Source organism: Talpa europaea (assembly GCF_964194135.1).
Source record: "Talpa europaea genome assembly, chromosome: 12".
Taxonomy (NCBI): Eukaryota; Metazoa; Chordata; class Mammalia; order Eulipotyphla; family Talpidae; genus Talpa; species Talpa europaea.
In genome coordinates, this window is record NC_140079.1 from 84067984 (window position 1) to 84086466 (window position 18483).

The 18483-nt window shown below is 38.3% G+C and overlaps 1 protein-coding gene across 1 annotated transcript in view; it reads right to left on the reverse strand.

Moving 5' to 3' along the window:
* USP42 (ubiquitin specific peptidase 42) overlaps nt 1-17015 on the reverse strand; it is a gene marked incomplete at both ends in the record, with an annotated part of 35906 nt that extends 18891 nt beyond the window's left edge. Inside the window, 3 exons of the mRNA XM_084249752.1 lie at nt 1393-1503; nt 14612-14812; nt 16775-17015. Of these exons, the coding sequence (XP_084105878.1) occupies nt 1393-1503; nt 14612-14812; nt 16775-17015 (553 nt within the window). The remainder of the gene's footprint in view (nt 1-1392; nt 1504-14611; nt 14813-16774) is intronic.
* Between the last annotated feature and the right edge of the window lie 1468 nt (nt 17016-18483).

Genomic DNA, 18483 nt, shown 5'->3' on the forward strand with positions numbered 1-18483 from the left:
CATTAAGACCATTCAAGGCCCAAGTGAGCTAGAGTTTCTGAGCACTCACAGAGTAGCCACAGAGGCACAGGCTTTAGCAAGTTAATAAAATTACACTCTAAAAAATTCACCATTGGCTGTATTGTTTCATGAATTTATCTTTATGTTAGTGCATACATCTTAAATTTAGTGCTAGATCTCCCTAAGAGAATCTATGCAAAACATAAAAGTCCAAATCTATCTAAATTCTACCCCAATAACCTACAGAACATATTAGTCTCAGATGTACAGTAACATTTCAGCCCTATTTTTAATTGTCAAAACAGTTGCAAGACAAAATTACATAATAAAAAATATCAACACAAAAGCTTAAACAATATAGCCATAAACATTATACATAGAATTGCATGTGTATGACTACATTAGCTTAAATTGCATGAAACTGCCAATTCAACCAGTTTTTACCTACAAAAACAGCAATTTCATGATTCAACCATGTATGTATGTTGACACAGATAGCAATGATACTTTCTTAAAGAGTAGGTCTAAAAACATTCATCATGCCTGCCATATATAGAATGAAACAAAATCACACCTGGCTAAAATTTTGCCAGGATCCAGCAATGTTTGAAAAACATTGCATTGTCTACCCTGACCTGTTAATAATACCATGGGTCAATATAAATACCTCTTTAATTTTCAGCAACATTTTAGGCAAAAGGATTATAGTTTGTCACTGTATAATTATACATTCCTACAATTACCCAGCTAGATAGTAGACTAAGAGTTAGGATTTGTTTGGGGGTTATTTTGTGCGCATTTTTTTATTCCAACTTAATTAAGTTAATGTAATCAGTCATTGCAAAAAAACACTCAGAAAATACATAAGAAAATTTCATGTGACCTACTGGGATCACTGCAATGAAAAAGTAAAATTTCAGTTGTTTAAAAGTTACATAGAAAAAGTGAAATTTACTTACAAATTTTCTAAGCTTATAAATTTTTCTTTACAAGTACAATTAATATTTTGATAGTTCCTATGTATAGTGTAATATTCATTCACTGAATTAAAATCAATTCAAAACTATTCAAAGACTCCTATGGGACAATATTAGAGTGAGTATTACTCAGCACAGAAATCAAATACCTGGGCAAAAATCAATGATTTTATTAACAAATTGGGTTTAATTTTTTTTAATTTGCTTGCGTTTAACTGAATATTGTCTTTATAGGGTCATCTTTTGCTTTAAGGTTTTAAATATGATAAATGTTTAATAAAAATTTATTAAGACATCCATGTATAATAAAATGTTTGTTTTTGTAATACACCGGGGGCTCATATTTAACCAGTTAGGTCATTAGGAAACAATTAGTTAATAAATACTAATATAAACTACTGTAGATGATACTTACGTCGCATCTCATTAATGACAAACATCGGTTTTATAACATCCCCAGGGTTACTGAGTGCCTGGGTAATATGTGCTTGCATTGTACACATCATACAAAATCCTTCTGCATGACCTGAAAGATAACAGATGATTATGCTCCAAATTAGTGAAATATGACTATATGTACACATCAAAGGTGTTATGAGGGGCACACTCCTGAAATATCAGTAACAGCCACAATGTTTCATACAATTGAATTATATAATTCTATCCATTTTTATTTGATTTTCCAACAAACCTAAGTGATAAGTATATACTGGCTCTATATTAAGAGCAGAAACTAAGGTGCAGAGCATTAACAAGCTGCCCAATGTCAACCAGTCACTAAGTGGCCAACACAGAATTGAACTCAAGTCATAACTCTTTTAATTTCAAAGCCAGTTCTCTTAACTATTCTTTATATGGAAAAATAAGGAACTTGTTTCTTAACTATTCTCTATACGGAAAAATAAGGAACAGTAAAAGAATATCTCTATATCAGGCATTAAAAATCTCCCTGTGAATACCCAGGCTTTGTGGTCTCTGTTGCATATTTTTCTCCTTTTCTTTTTTCTTTACAACTTTCCAAAAATGTGACAACTATTCTGTGCTCATGACTAAGTGGTGTTACAGGCATATAGCAGATAGCAACCACAAATGCGATTAAAGTTCCTACAAAGTAAAGGATAGCCCCCACACCAACATTACCCAAACATCGACAGTACTGAGGTTGAGAAGCTCTGCCTCAAGTTAATGGCTTCTCAGAACCTGCCTAACATAGCTTTAAAAATCTCAAAAGAGGGCCTCCCCAGTGGTGCAGCAGTTGAGCGCTGGATTGCGAGGCTGCCCGCAGCGTCTGCAGCACTGGTTTGATCCCCGGCTGCTCCCCGGCCACTGGAGGAGGGTCCCACATGGCACGCAGACCTCTCCTGCTGCCTGCTGCTCCCCTCAGCAGTGTACTTCAGTCTGCCTGCTCTGCTCCCTGCTCTGGCTCTGGTGAATTCTCTCACCCTCCTGCGCTTCTGACTGTACCCAGTGTTTGTATAAATAAATAAAAATAAATCTTAAAAAAAAAAAATCCAGCACTGACAATTTAAAATTCTAATCAAAGATGAGGAACTGCCACCAACAAGGAGAATACAAACAGAAATAGAACTAGAAATGACACCAATGTAATAGAATCAAAAGAACATTAAAAATGACACTATAAAATGAGTAAAAATAAAATATATTATAAATATATTCTTACTATAAAAAGCTAGAAAAAGCAAGAGTATGTCAAAGAGATAGATACAAATAGATACAAATCTACTACTGCAATGAAAAGTATATTCTCTGGGGTGAAAACACACTGGGAGGATTGAAAACAGATTAGACGCAACAAAAGAAAAAAATCAATAATGAATTTAAATTTAGCAATAGAAGTTATCCATAATGAAACACAAAGAGGAAAAAAAAGACCACATGAAACAACTTCAAGAAAAAGACAAGCTTGTCCATGAGCTGTAGGACTACATCAAGTCATAATACACATGCATTTGGCATGAGGATGAAGAACAAATATTTCAAGAAATAACAACTATACAAAGGGATCGCACAAAGGAGTTTTTTAGGGTGATGGAAGAGTTTTGTATCCTGACTGCAGTGATAGTTTACATAAATATATACAAGTGTTAAAATTTATAGATGTATACAACAAAAAAGTCAATTTTACTCTGTTAATTATAAACATACAAGTTTTTTAAGTGACTGGAAGTTACACAAATCTGAAACATTAAATCCACAGATCTAAGCACCTCAACAAAACTTAAAGAGAACACAGAGAAAACTACACAAAGGACCAAGTTGCTAAAATATTGCTAAAAAAGAAAATCTTAAAAGCAGTTAGAAATAGGGCCTCCCTGGTGGCACAAGGGGTTAAGCACATCACTGTTAAGCAATCCACAGCCTCTGCAGCACGAGTTCGATCCCCGGTCGGCCAGGGAGAAACCCATATGGCAAGTCAGACCTCTCCTGACTCGCCCACTGCTCCCCTCAGCAGTGTATTTCTATCAGTCTGCCTGTTCTGTTCCCCACTCTGTCTCTGGTGGATCCTCTCACCCTCCTGCATCTCGGTCTGTACCCCAGCTCTTGTATGCATAAATAAATCTTTAAAAAAAAAAAAGCAGTAAGAAATAAAAACATTATGCATGTAACAATAAATGTTCCTTTCCATCAGAAACAAACAAGCCAGAGGACAACAGAGTAATAACACCTTTCAAGGATTAAAAGAAAAATGTCAAACTAGAACAACACATTCCATGAAAACATCTTTCACAAACAAAGATGAAACACCCATTTCTGGAAGTTGGAGCAGAAGTACTTTTTCCTTGTTCCTGGCACTAAGTACAAGAAGAAACCCTGGACACTGTATATATAACAAATATAATAATACTGAAAGGTAGGAAGAAAGCGACAGACAAGTTAGTGACCTCAGGACCAATGACTGATAGGGTGGTGAATTCCCTAGTTTTTTCTTTGTGCCTCATATGTTCCAGATTTGGAGCTGAAGAAGTCAGCAACTTGGAAATACCAACAAATTAAGAGAACAAAGACCCAATAAAAGCCTGTTCCCTCTACCCAAAGGACCAGGAAAGGAGCAACCTAGCAAGAAAACTTTTAGAAAATAATCACTCTACTGTAATCAAGCACTGTGGAAAACCTTTAGCCCTACCCTGCCCCCACCAGGAAAGGCCAAGTAAAGAGCCTAGACATCCATGAACCAAGTTACAATGAGGCACCCCAACCTGTCCACTGGGGTAATGTTACAGAAGATGAATTAGAAGCGGGAACTTTCATACAATGTGGGCCATAACAAACCGTACCCCTCCATTCCATGATGTAATATCATATGAGAAACCTAGACTTCTATCCCTACCACATAGTAGAGAGCTATCGCCAATACCTCAGTGGGGTAATACCAGGATCAGGAATTTCATTATCACCTGGTGGTAAAAAGTCACTCTTGTTGAAAGTCAGAGGAGACTACATGTAGAGTGGAAACTTCTACTCTCACTCAGCAGGAACAAAGAATACCAACCCCCACCTTGGTTGTAAATGGAGGCAGAGTGGGAACCTGAACCTATATACTTCTGCCTAGTATTGCTAGAATGGTATTAAAGAAAGCCAACTAAAACCCAGATGGCAGAAGTTAGATAAAATGTAGAGTCTCATAAGGCAAAAATATTCAGGTTCAACTGAAAATCACCCATCATACCAAGAACCAAGATTTTTTTAAATTGAGTGAAGGGAAAAAAAAAGAACAGATGCCAACACTGAGTGACAGAATGTTATAATTATAAAGCTTGTAAAGCAGCCATAATAAAATGCCTCAATAGGTAAATTATAAATACACTAGAACAAATGAAACAGTAGATAACAAAAAAAAAAAATAGGAGCTATAAAGAACAAAATGGAAATTACAGACATTAAAAATACAATAATCAAAATAAGCAGCTCAGTACAGGAGTTAAACAGAAGAACATATAGACAAAGGAAAGAATCAATGAACATAAAGATAGAACAATAGGAATTAACCAAAGTGAACAGAAGAGAGGAAACTGGGAGGAAAAATGAACAATGCCTGAGGGACCTGTGGGACTCTAATAAAAAGATCTAATGGGCCTCCCTGGCTGCGCAGGGGTTAAAGTCTCAGTGCTATCAAGCTATAGCGAGCCACTGCAGTGTGAGTTTGGGCTAGCCAGGGAGCTGACCAACATGGTGCAGCAGACCTCTCCTGTCTTGCCTGCTGCTCCCCTCAGTGGTATATTGCAGTAGGTCTACCTGTTCTGCTCCCCACTCTGCCTCTGGTGAATCCTCTCACCCCCTGCACCTCTGGCCTGTACCCCAGTTCTTATATGCATAATAAAAATAAATCTTAAAAAAAAATCTAATAAACATGCCCTTAGAGTAAGAAGGAGAAGAGAAAAACAGCTGGGTTGGAAAAGTATTACAAGAAATGAAAGGTGAAATTTCCCCCAAATGGCCAAAGATATGGCCAAAGATACAGTTCTATAGATTGAAGAAGCTGAGAAAACAAGAAAAAGAAACTAAAATTATGCCAAGGATACATCATAAATTTCTAAAAAACTAAAGATAGAAAATATCTCATAAGCAATGAAAGAAAACGATTACACACCTTAACTTTCGGAGAAAACCAATTTGAATGACAGTGAATTCACATCAAAAACCATGAAAACCACAGGAAGTGGAACAATTTTCAAGCACTGAAATAAAGACTGTCAACCCAAAATCCTATACCCAGTAAAAACATCTTTCAGGAACAGAGGTTCAATCAAGACATTCTCAGATGAAGCAAAGCTAAGAGAAATGTCACCAGTAGACTTAGTCTAAAAAACTGACTAAAGGAAGTTCTCTAAACAAAAAAGGGAAATGATTTTTTATAAAAAAGGAACGCTGGAACATCAAGAAGGAAAAATAAAACACAATAATCAAAAGTACAGGCAAATACAAAAAACTTTTCTTGAGTTTTCTACATTATATAAAATTGAAACAAAATTTGTAACACTGTCTGATGTGGTTCAAAATGCATGTAGAGGAAATGTTTAAAAGAATTATATGACAACTAAGGGAAGAGTAATGGGAGGTAGAAGGTTAAGGTAGACTCATTCTATCTCTTATCAAGATTTATTACACAGCTATGGAATAAAAATTGTATAGAAAGAGTATCTCAACAGAACAGAAGAGGGAATCTAAAAATAGATCTACACAATATGCCCAAGTGATTTTTTTTATATAGATTTTTTTTTAAAGAGGCATGTATTTTTTTTAAGTTTTTTTTTTTTCATTTCATGTACTGCATTTTTTTTTAAAGATTTATTTATTTATTTATTTATTTATTTATTTATTTATTTATTTATTTATTTATATAAGCACTGGGTACAGTCAGAAGCGCGGGAGGGTGAGAGAATTCACCAGAGCCAGAGCGGGGAGCAGAACAGGCAGAAGGACCGAAGTACACTGCTGAGGGGAGCAGCGGGCGGCAGGAGAGGTCTGCGCGCCATGCGGGACCCTCCTCTGGTGGCCGGGGAGCAGCCGGGGATCGAACCAGCGCTGCAGAGGCTGTGGGCAACTTCACAACCCAGCGCTCAACCGCTGCGCCACCAGGGAGGCCCCCAAGTGATTTTTTTATAAAGGTGCAAAAGCAATTCAATAAAAGAAAAACAGCCTTTTCAAGAAATGGTGCTATAGCAAATGGACATCCACAGACAAAAAGAACTAACCCTAACCTAGACTTCACACTATATAAAAATTAAGTTAAAATGGATCACAACCTAAAAGCAAAATTATAAAAATTTTGGGAAAAAATAGGATCAAAGGTTAGTCAAAGAGCTCTTAGACTTGACACCAAAAGTACAATTCATAAAAGGAAAAACTGGACTTCAAAATTAAAACTTTTGTTCTGTGAAAGACCTTGTTAAGGGGCCTCCCTGGTGGCACAAGGGGTTAAGCACACCACTGTGAAGCGCTATGCAGCCTCTGCAACACGAGTTCAATCCCCAGCTGGCCAGGGAGCTACCCACATGGCGCATCAGACCTCTCCTGTCTCACCTGCTATTCCCCTCAGCAGTGTATTTCAGTCACTCTGCCTGTTCTGTTCCCCAATATGTCACTGGTGAATACTCTCACCCCTCACACCTCTGGCCTGTACTCCAGTTTTTGTATGCATTAATAAATAAATCTTTAAAAAAAAAAAAAAAACCTTGTTAAAAGAATGAAAAAACAAGCTACAGACTGGGAGAAAATATTGAAATATAGAAATATAAAGTGGTAAAATTATAGCATTAAACACATATTAGAAAAGAGAGATCTCAAATGACCAAAACTTCTACATTAAACTAGAACACAGCACATTAAATCTAAAGGAATAAGGAGAAAGTAACAAACATCAATGAAACAGGATAACAATAAAAGCAAGAACTAGTTCTTTGAAGATCAATAAAGATGAGTGAATCTATTCAAATTCATCAGAAAAAAAAGAGGAGACACAAATTTCTCACAGGAATGTGAGAAAGAAAATCACTACCGATCCTTAAAAAACTGAAAAGATAGTAAGTAAACTTTGACTGTGGGTACCTTGGTGATTGGCATGGTGTGGTTACAGGAATCTGAGGTGTGATCCTTTGCCTCTGAATCACATACAGTGTTGTAAACCAGTATTAACTCAGTTAAAAAAGTAATAGGACAAGCAACAAAAGAAACATTATGACAATTCTATGTCAATATATTCAACAACTAAGACAGACTGATTCCTTGAAAAACGCAGACTACCAAAACTCCTGGTGATAAGACAGATAACCTGAATAGGCCTATAACGCTTAAAGAAATTAATATGTAGTTAAAAAAATCTACCTATGAGAAAACTTCAAGGCTCAGGCACTTTCACTGATGAACTCTACCAAATATTTAAGGAAAAAATAACACCAATTCTAAACAAACTCTTCAAGAAATAGAACAAACTATTTTCCGACCGTCTATGCTGCTGCCTGTACACTAATGTCAAAACCAGAAGAAGTATTACACAAAAAAGAAACTACAAACTAAACTCCCTTTAGCAAATTCAATGATATGTGGAAAAGATAATACATCATAACCAAGTGGGGCTCATATCTCAGGACTGCCATTTGGCTTAACACAAGCAAACACTCAACCTGGTGAAAGGCATCTATGAAAACTCTACAGCTAACATTGTATTTACAGGTGAAAAACTAAATGCTTTTCCCCTAAGGTCAAAACAGAGATGTTGTTTATCTCACTTACTACATTCATTCAACACTATAATGGAGGGCCTAGTCAGTGCCTTACAGCAAGAAAAAGAAATAAAGAGCATGGAGACTGACTATTCACAGATCACAAATGTCTATATAAAATCTTAAGGCATACCTTAAAAATATTTTACTAGAATTAATGAGTTTAGCAAGGTTGCAGGATACAAAATCAATACCCCTAAATAAACTGCACATTTGTACTTTACAAGAAACAATCAGGAACTGAAAATTAAAAAATACTACCATTTATGATATTTTCAAAAGAATAAAAAACTTAAGGATGAATCTGATTTTTCAAATGTGCACATTATAATTAATGAAAACTACTGCAAAGAAAATATTGCGAAGGGCCTCCCCGGGTGGCGCAGCGGTTGAGCGCTGGGCTGCGAAGCTGCCCGCAGCCTCTGCAGCGCCGGTTCGATCCCCGGCCAGTGGCGAGGGTCCCACATGGTGTGCAGACCTCTCCTGCCGGACCCACTGCTCCCCTCTGCAGTGTATTTTGTCACTCTGCCTGTTCTGTCCCCCGCTTTGGCTCTGGTGAATTCTCTCACCATCCCGCGCGTCTGACTGTACCCAGTGCTTATATAAATAAATAAATCTTTAAAAAAAAAAAAAAGACAAATGTTGCGAAGAAAAATTAAAGACCAGACAAATTGGATGGGGTATACCCAGTTTGTGGGTCAGAAGGCAATATCATTTAGATGTCAAGTCATCACAAATTGACTTACAGATTCAACACAATCCCAAATAAAATTCTAGGAAGTTTGGGGCCTCCCCGGTGGAGCAATGGGTTAAGCAAAGTGCTGTGAAGCTGCTGGCAGCCTCCACAGTGCAGGTTTGATTCCTGGCCGGCCAGGAAAATTCCCACATGGTGCAGCAGACCTCTCCTGTCATGCCCGCTGCTCCCCTCAGCAGTGCTTTTGGTCTGTCTGCCTGTTCTGCTCCCCACTCTGTCTCTGGTGAATCCTCTCATCCTCCCGCACATCTGGCCTGTACCCCAGGTATTGTATAAATATAAAATAAAAATCTTGGGCCTCCCCGGTGGCACAGCGGTTGAGTGCTGGGTTGTGAAGCTGCCCACAGCCTCCGCGGCGCTGGTTCCATCCTCTGCTGCTCCCCGGCCACCGGAGGAGGGTCCCGCATGGCGTGCAAACCTCTCCTGCTGCCCGCTGCTCCCCTCAGCAGTGTACTTCGGTCCTTCTGCCTGCTCTGCTCCCCGCTCTGGCTCTGGTGAATTCTCTCACCCTCCCGCGCTTCTGACGGTACCCAGTGTTTGTGTGAATAAATAAATAAACAAATCTTTAAAAAAATAAAAAATAAAAATCTTAAAAAAAAAATTCTAGCAAGTTTTTTGTAGACAATGACAAAGTGATTACAAAATTCATTTGGAAATATAAAAGAATGGCCAATTTTGAAAAAGAACAAAGTTGGAGAACTTACCTGATTTCAAAAATTTCAAATATATAATAATCCAGATACTGTATCCAAGATAGAATGTGGATAAGTATAACAGAATAATGTCCAGAAATAGATGTATGTGTACATGGTTATTTGATAAAGATGCAAAGATAATTCAGTGAAGAAAGGACTATTTTTTGAATGAATAGTGCCGGTACAATTGAATACCCATATTTGAAAATATGAACTTTGATCCATTCTTTGTGTCATAAAAATTAACTTAAAATGGATCACTACCTAAATACAAAAACTAAAACTAAAAAACTCTGAGAAGAAAATACAGACAAAATCTTTGTGACCTCTGGTTTGGTGAAGATTTCCTAATATAATACCTAAAGCACAATGGACACAACGAAAAAAATATGAAGTAGAATCCTTCAAAACTAAAAGCATGCTCTTTGAAAGACAATGTAAAGAGACAATTTTCTCCAGATTGGGAAATAACATTTGCAAATCAGAGATATGATAAAAGATTTAGGGCAAAAATATATAAAGAACTCTCAAAACTCAGTGAGAAAATGACCCAATTTTAAACTAGGCAAAAGATATGAACAGGCACTTCAGCAAAGTAAATATATGGATGGCAGTCAGGTGAAAAGATGTTCAACATCATCATTCCTTAAGAAAGTGCAAATAGGGGCCTCCCTGGTGGCACAGGCGGTTGAGCGCCACACTGTGAAGCTGTGAAGCTGTCCGCAGCCTCTGCAGCGCGGGTTCGATCCCAGCTGGCTGGGGAGAATCCCACATGGCGAAACAGACCTTTCCTGTCTCGCCTGCTGTTCCCCTCAGCAGTGTGTTTTGGTCACTCTGCCTGTTCCATTTCCTACTCTGTCTCTGGTGAATCCTCTCACCCTCCCGTGCATCTGGCCTGTACCCTGGTTCTTGTATAAAAATAAATAAATCTTTAAAAAAATAAATAAAAAGTAAGTGCAGGGCCTCCCCGGTGGCGCAGCGGTTGAGCGCTGGGTTGCGAAGCTGCCTGCAGCCTCTGCAGCGCCGGTTCGATCCCCGGCTGCTCCCCGGCCACCGGAGGAGGGTCCCACATGGCGCGCAGACCTCTCCTGCCGCCCGCTGCTCCCCTCAGCAGTGTACTTCGTCATTCTGCCTGCTCTGTTCTCTGCTCTGACTCTGGTGAATTCTCTCACCCTCCTGCGCTTCTGACTGTACCCAGTGCTTGTATAAATAAATAAATATTTGAAAAAAGAAAAAAAAAAAAAAGACAGCATGGAGGGCCTCCCTGGTGGCGCAGTGGTTGAGCGCTGGGTTTGGAAGCTGCCCGCAGCCTCTGCAGCGCCGCCGGTTCAATATCCGGCCACCAGGTGAGGGTCCCACATGGCGCGCAGACCTCTCCTGCCGCCCACTGCTCCCCTCAGCAGTGTCCTTCGGTCCTTCTGCCTGCTCTGCTCCCCGCTCTGGCTCTGGTGAATTCTCTCGCCCTCCCGCGCTTCTGACTGTACCCAGTGCATGTATAAACAAAACAAACAAAATAAACAAATAAAGCATGCCTCTAAAAAATAAAAAATAAAAAAAAAGTAAGTGCAAATAGGGTTTCCCTGGTGGCACAAGGGGTTAAGTTGCAGCACTATGAAGCTATGCCACTTCCTGGCCAGTGAACTGACCCATCTGGTGCAGCAGACCTCTCCTGTCTTGCCCGCTGCTCCTTTCAGCAGTGTATTTCAGTCAATCTACCTGTTCTGTTCCCCACTCTGTCTCTGGTGGATCCTCTCACCCCCACACCTCTGGCCTGTACACCAGCTCTTATATGCATAAATTATCTTTAAATTTAAAAAAATGCAAGAAAAAAACACAGAGACAACTATATTAATAATTATTGAAATGGCTGAAACCAGAAAGACTGAGCAATTGGAACTTTCATTCACTGCTGGTGGGAATGTAAAATACCACACTTCATCTGGAAATATCTCAAGTTTAAGCACACATCTACCACAGGACCAAGCCATTCTACTCCTATCGATTTCAAGAGAAATGAGAACATGTCCTTAACAAGACTTGTTTACAAATGTTCACAGCAGCTTAATTTATTTTGTGCATGTGTGTGGCTTTTTACTTATTTGTTTTACCCACCACTGCCCATGTGTCCTCCTATCCCTTTCCGTTCCCCCTCCCTTTTCACCTTACCCTCCTCAAGATGTTTTTTTAAAAGATTTATTTATGCATACAAGAACTGAGGAGTAGGGCAGAGGTGCAGGGGGTGAGAGGAGTCACCAGAGACAGAGTGGGGAGCAGAACAGGCGGACCTACTAAAAAAACACTGCTGAGGGGAGCAGCCTATGAGACAGGAGAGGTCTGCTGCACCATGTGGGTCAGCTCCTTAGCTGGGGATCGAACTTGTGCTGCAGTGGCTGCCAATAGCTTCGCAGTACTGAGACTTAACCCTTTGTGCCACCAAGGAGGCCCAGATGTCTATTAGTTTTTGAAAATGTTTTATGTTGTTGAATTGTCTGCTACATAAATGTCCAATATTCATTTTTATTAGTATGACCATCTTGCTGCATACCATTCTCTCAACATCTCTCCATTTTGTTGAAAATGGTTCATAGTAGCTTAATTTGTAATGGTACAAAATGGGAAACAACCCAAATGTGAATCAATAGATATGGAGAAATAAATTATGGTAAGACCCATACAATGAAATACTACTCAGCAAGAAAAATTAACTCTTGACAGACGTAATGACATAGAATATTCTCAAAATAATTGACTGACTGGAAAAAAAAAAAAACAGGTAATACAAGAAAAAAAAGCATAATTCCATACAAGAAAAAAGTATAATTCTACTCAACATTCTAGAAAATATAAATGAATCTACAGCAGACAGTGTATCAATGGTTGCCTAGAGCAGAGGACATGAGGGTCAGGCTGGAAAGGGGCAATTTAAAAGGAGCAGTAGCAAACTTTAGTGGGTGATGTTCATTATTGCAATTGCGGTGATAACTTCATGGGTATATATGAATTTCAAAATACATCAAATTTTTAAATATGTGCAATTTATTGTATCTAAATTATACCTTGATAAAATTGAGAAAACAAAGAGAAAGTGATAAAACTATCAATAGCATAAAAGATAGACAACTAATTCTGGACAGTGGGAGCTTCTGAATCTTTGTCTTGGTTCTCCTTGCTGTCCAGCTGCCTATTTTAGTTTTTCATCCACACCCTACTTTTATTAAGCACAAAAGTGAGAGGAAAGTTGTCTATGGGAAAGAATTATGAACTTTTAAAGGGAGAAAATGAGGGCAGTCATTTCATTCTGCATTTTAAACTCTTTGGTGTAACAAACCCCTTTAGGCAATGAGATTCTAAGTGAATTTCCTTTGGCTTCTTTACAACTTTTCTGTACTTTCCATATGCATATTCTTTAGAAGCATATTTTGCTCTGGGTGGGGGGAGTTTTGAAAGAACCAGTTTAAATTCTCCATTAAGTAAAGACTTCAAGTAGAAACCAAGGAGCTTTTCTTTTTTTTTTTTTTTTTTTTTTTAAAATAGAGGCATGTTTTATTTAATTATTTATTTGCTTGTTCGTTTGTTTTTGTTTATACATGCACTGGGTACAGTCAGAAGCGCGGGAGGGTGAGAGAATTCACCAGAGCCAGAGCGGGGAGCAGAACAGGCAGAAGGACCGAAGTACACTGCTGAGGGGAGCAGCGGGCGGCAGGAAGGTCTGCGCGCCATGTGGGACCCTCCTCCGGTGGCCGGGGAGCAGCCGGGAATCGAACCGGCACTGCAGAGGCTGCGGGCAGCTTCGCAACCCAGCGCTCAACTGCTGCGCCACCATGGAGGCCCAAGGAGCTTTTCTTTATACTGACGGTTAATGAACAGCACCTGAACATACAAACCCACAAATCTGAGCATTAAATGTTGATCAAAGAACAGAGAGATTTCATTTATAGGCCTCCCTGGTGGTGCAGGTGGTTAAGACGCAACCTATGAAGCTGTCCGCAGTCTCTGCAGCACAAACAAGTTCTATCCCCGGCCGGCCAGGGAGCAACTCACATGGCGCAGCAGACCTCTCCTGACTTGCCTGCTGCTCCCCTCAGCAGTGTACTTCTGTCAATCTGCCTGTTCTAGTCCCCACTCTGTCTCTGGTGAATCCTCTCACCCTCCTGCGCATCTGGCCTGTACCCTGGTTCTTGTATAAATAAATAAATCTTAAAAAAAAAAAAAGTCCTATACCATTTTCCAATAGTTGGGGGAGGGGAGCAAGAAGAAGGTTCTTCTCTTGTGAAGCTGATAACCCTGTAAATGAGTTAAAACTTAAGACACAGGTGGATGTCAGGAGAGGCAGGATTTATCCCAGCTTGTCTCAAACTGTTGGAAGCAGACAATGAAGTCACAATTTTTAGCCAGTGTGGAAAATTAGAAGGGAGTTGAGAAATGACAAATGCTGATAAACTTTATTTTAAAATAACCTCACAGGGGCCTTCCTGGTGGCGCAGGGGTTAAAGTCTCAGTGCTATCAGCTATAGCCAGCCACTGTGGCGTGAGTTCGATCTCCAGCCAGGGAGCTGACCCACACGGTGCAGCAGACCTCTCCTGTCTCACCTGCTGCTCCCCTCAGCAGTGTATTTCAGTAGATCTGCCTGTTCTGCTCCCTACTCTGTCTCTGGTGAATCCTCTCACCCCCCACACCTCTGGCCTGCACCCCTATTCTTGTATGCATAAATAAAAATAAATCTTTAAATTAAATAAATAGTCTCACAGGTCAAATTGGTGCAAAAGTGCTTTTTATGCAGCTAAATACAAATCCTAAGAGTCTTAATCTGGTTTCTGAAAAAATAAACCAACTTCTTATTGATCATAAATTTCTTGACTTAATTCTTCACTTCAGAGGGGGGAAAATGAAAGTAGGTTAACATACTATAACACTATACATGTAATATAACACAAAACACTTACATGTCTTGGAGTGCTCATGTGATAGCATGTAATTGGCAAGAGGCGGTGTGTAAGTTAAACACTGCAATGCTGCATTGGCAAAACAGGTATTGCCCAAATTCTGGAGCCCAGCTCCAACTCTATGAGTTTGCTGCCATTTAAGACAAATCTTCTCAGATGGGAAAAGAACTTTTTGTGGAGGAGCAATGCCATCACCTAGGGCTAGAAAAATAAACAACATATATTTAAATGAAAAGCTCCTGAAGCTAATAACAAACACATCAAACCCAAAACTGATCAAGATTCTAAATCCTATAACCAGCTATCCAAAAATACAGAGGAGAAAGAGACATCTTAAAAGACAGAATCTAGAATGTGGGAAACTAAATGATTTGGTTTCTTCAATAAATAAACTTCAAGGGCATAACTGGGGAGTGGGAAGACTTACAGAATAAAAGAAACTTAAAAGACATATCTACCAAAAGTAAAGTATTGATGTTGTTCAGATTTCAATAGTTAACTGTTAAAAATTATATGACAACCAGGGAAATTATTTTTTTTATTTTATTATAAAGATGTTTTAATATTTATTTAATATTTAGAAAAGAATTCTTCAGCTATACACACCAAAATACATAAAGATGTAATACGAGGCCTTGGATTTGGTTTAAAATGATGGGGGTGGGATGAGGCTCAGAGGAGTCAGAATACTGATTGGGTATAATTTTTCTCTCTCTTATATTTACTTAAAATTTCTTATAACAAAAAGTTTTAAAAATATACAACAATACAATCACTAGAAAGTACAGGATAAGTTGGTTCCCCGTAACATTTTCTACAGTTAGTTACATTCCATACCACCACCACCATCCCCAACATCTCACTCATTGAGCCTTACTAGTTTACTATCAGTCTCAACTCTAATGATCCATAGTGATGTCATCCCTATTTTACCAGTAAGACAATATCAGTACCTGTAAGGTTTTGAATTCAGGCTGGAGGGTACCATGATACACACTCAGAAGAATACTATATGTGGTCTAAAAAGATTTCTATTTATTTTTAATAGTTATAAGCAAATTATTAATGGTTAATTATCCAAACATAATTCGGGTAAACTCAAGAAAAACTTATTTAGAAATAGCACAACCACTGTTTCAAAAAGTCTGCCAGTTCCTTGGTGCTACCAAAGGTTGAAACACCAATGGATGGTTCTCGATCTAACAGAGATATTAATGAGTACTGAAGTGTGCAAAGATAGGTTTCAGTTTGGTGGGGGATAGAAAACAAAAGGAGGAAAAGAGAACTGAGTCTGTAGAGCGTGAGACAAAGGTTTCAAAAGGGGTAAGGTAGGGAGATGTGATCGACATTCTCAGGGAGACAGGAGCCCCAACATAAAGAGAGACTGGAGTCTGTGGAGAATCCCTCTTGCTGGTGAAGGCCATTAAACCTCTATGTGTAACATTCAGTCAAACTGTTTTTGTTGTCTGATACACCCCCCGCCAATGAAAACACCCTCAGCAAACCACACCACCCACCCAACATCATCACAGTTTCATACTAAGACTCGTAACATTATAAGGGTCAAATAATTGATTAGGAACTACTGCTATTATCTTTCTTTATGTTTCAAAATGAGCAAATCCAAGTCTTAGAAGTACCAACTGAAAGTATCACTGTCTTACTTATCTGAATAAGTTTAAACAAATGTTACCACATTTATATAGTTTTAACAAATGTAACTTTTATATTATCTGCTCTTTTTCAATAAAGGTTATTACTTTTATGGATAATCTTAACTGGCTACAAACAAATAGTAGAGTCCATTAAAAAAAGACCTTTGAAAATTTAAAAGACAAACATCTACTTAGAGAACTATAGTTAACTGACAAGTTAATGTAATGCTTGTCCATCTCAATTTTCACTAAGATAAAGTTAACCCTTCAAAAAAGTAATAATAAAGGAAACTACAGATACCATAGAACTAAAAATAACCTACAGTGTTGTGATATGTCCATTAATCATGAACATGCAATAGAAGAAAATTAACTCCATCAAATAATGTAATTCCAATGGCCATTTAAGAGGTATCTTACAAATTAAGCCCCTCTTAGAAACTACCAACCCACTGGAAGCATTTATACAGCAGTTTCTGGCAGTTATTCTATCTTCATAAAGTGGTACCTTGATCCTTTTGTGGTGATGGCTTTGACTTATCGGGTACAGATGAACTTGAATAAACTACAGCACCAGGTACTGGTCCTAAAGAAAGTGTGTGATTTGAAACATCATTTAAGGAAGACACAGCACCCCAGCTGGCAGAACCTGCATCCATGTCTCCAGGTGAGACAGCCTCAGAACTGCCAGGCTGATTCTGATAGGTTGAGGGGTCTGAAGATTCAGAAGCTTTGTCAACTATAGTCATTGTTCAACTCTGCAAAAGATAAAAACCATACATCTCATAAAGTGAGAAAAGCAATGTACTTATCCCATCATTAGATCTTCAAAAATCACACTCACCATTTTAACTTATTTTTAAGCAAATCACCTAAGTATAAAAACGGTATTTTCAAACTCTTTGTAATCATTTCTTACAAACATTAAGCATTATGCTAACATGAACATGTCAACAATTTTTATTATAACACCTTCAATTAAGTATGTGATTAGAACTTCTCATTCCAGTTCATGCCCCCTAAAACTCTGATATTTCAGTTTACAACCAAGTACCTAAATTTCCGTGTTTATGAATTTATACTAAATACCTATATTTTTCTTTTCTACTGCTTGAAACTAGAATGTCAAATGCAGTAATACAGTGGATTTGATTTTCAACTCATATATAATTCCTCAGGTTAAAAATCTTAACTGAATGAAGAGAAAATCTAGATTTAACTTTGAGCTTAAAGACCAAAATGACATTGTTTGAAATACATACATACTTTTTTAAAACAGAGTGTTTTACCTTTGAAACACATTTTTCTGATCTGGCTCATTTTTATGGTAGCTCATGATTTTTAAAATGAACCCCATAAGACATTACTAACATCAAATTTGAGCACAAATTTTACACTAATAAAATATTATATAAGTACATAATTGTAATTTTCTTTATGAGTCCTATTTTAAAATTGTAGGACTACCACTAGTTGAAAATATGTGCAAGGCACAGTTTTAATCACATAAATTAACTTAATTTTCATAATGAACCTATGAGAAATCAGACACTATCCACAGGATCCATACAATGGCAAAACTGAACCCCCAAACCAGTTAGCAAACAGAACTAGGAATCAGGTCCAATATTCCTGACTGGTGTTCCTTCTGATTATACCAACCTAGTCAACAGAGTACTTTAGGAATGTTTCTAAAACTGCCCAGTTACAACCAAATCTAGCACAACACTCCTCCTTAGAAAACCTTTCAGGCACATCCCAACTGCCCCCCAACCACCACCACCACACAAACACACAGCACAACTTCCTAACACCTAGATTTGGTACCAACTAACTTAGCAACCTCTCCCCCACACTCTCCAGCTTCCATTTCTACCTGTTCTCTCTGGGCTCTCCACATGCTATTATTTTTTCACCTTTTCCATCCTTCCACCTCTGGCCACTTAACACCTCTCAGTTTAAAGTTCACTTACCTCAGAACCCTTTCCTTGATTACCCCTCTCAGAAAGACTGGGTTAGAACCCCTCCTGTTAATATAAGCTCCTATAGCACCCCAGTGCTAATTTCTCTGGTAATACTTCAGCACCTACTCCACAGTCATTCTACTTGTTGCTCTCCATTGTGTTATTATTTATATCCCCTGACCCACCATAGAGAAAGTTTTCCATACACGTATTAAATGAATGGATCCTGGAGATAAGAAGTTAACTAGTGTTT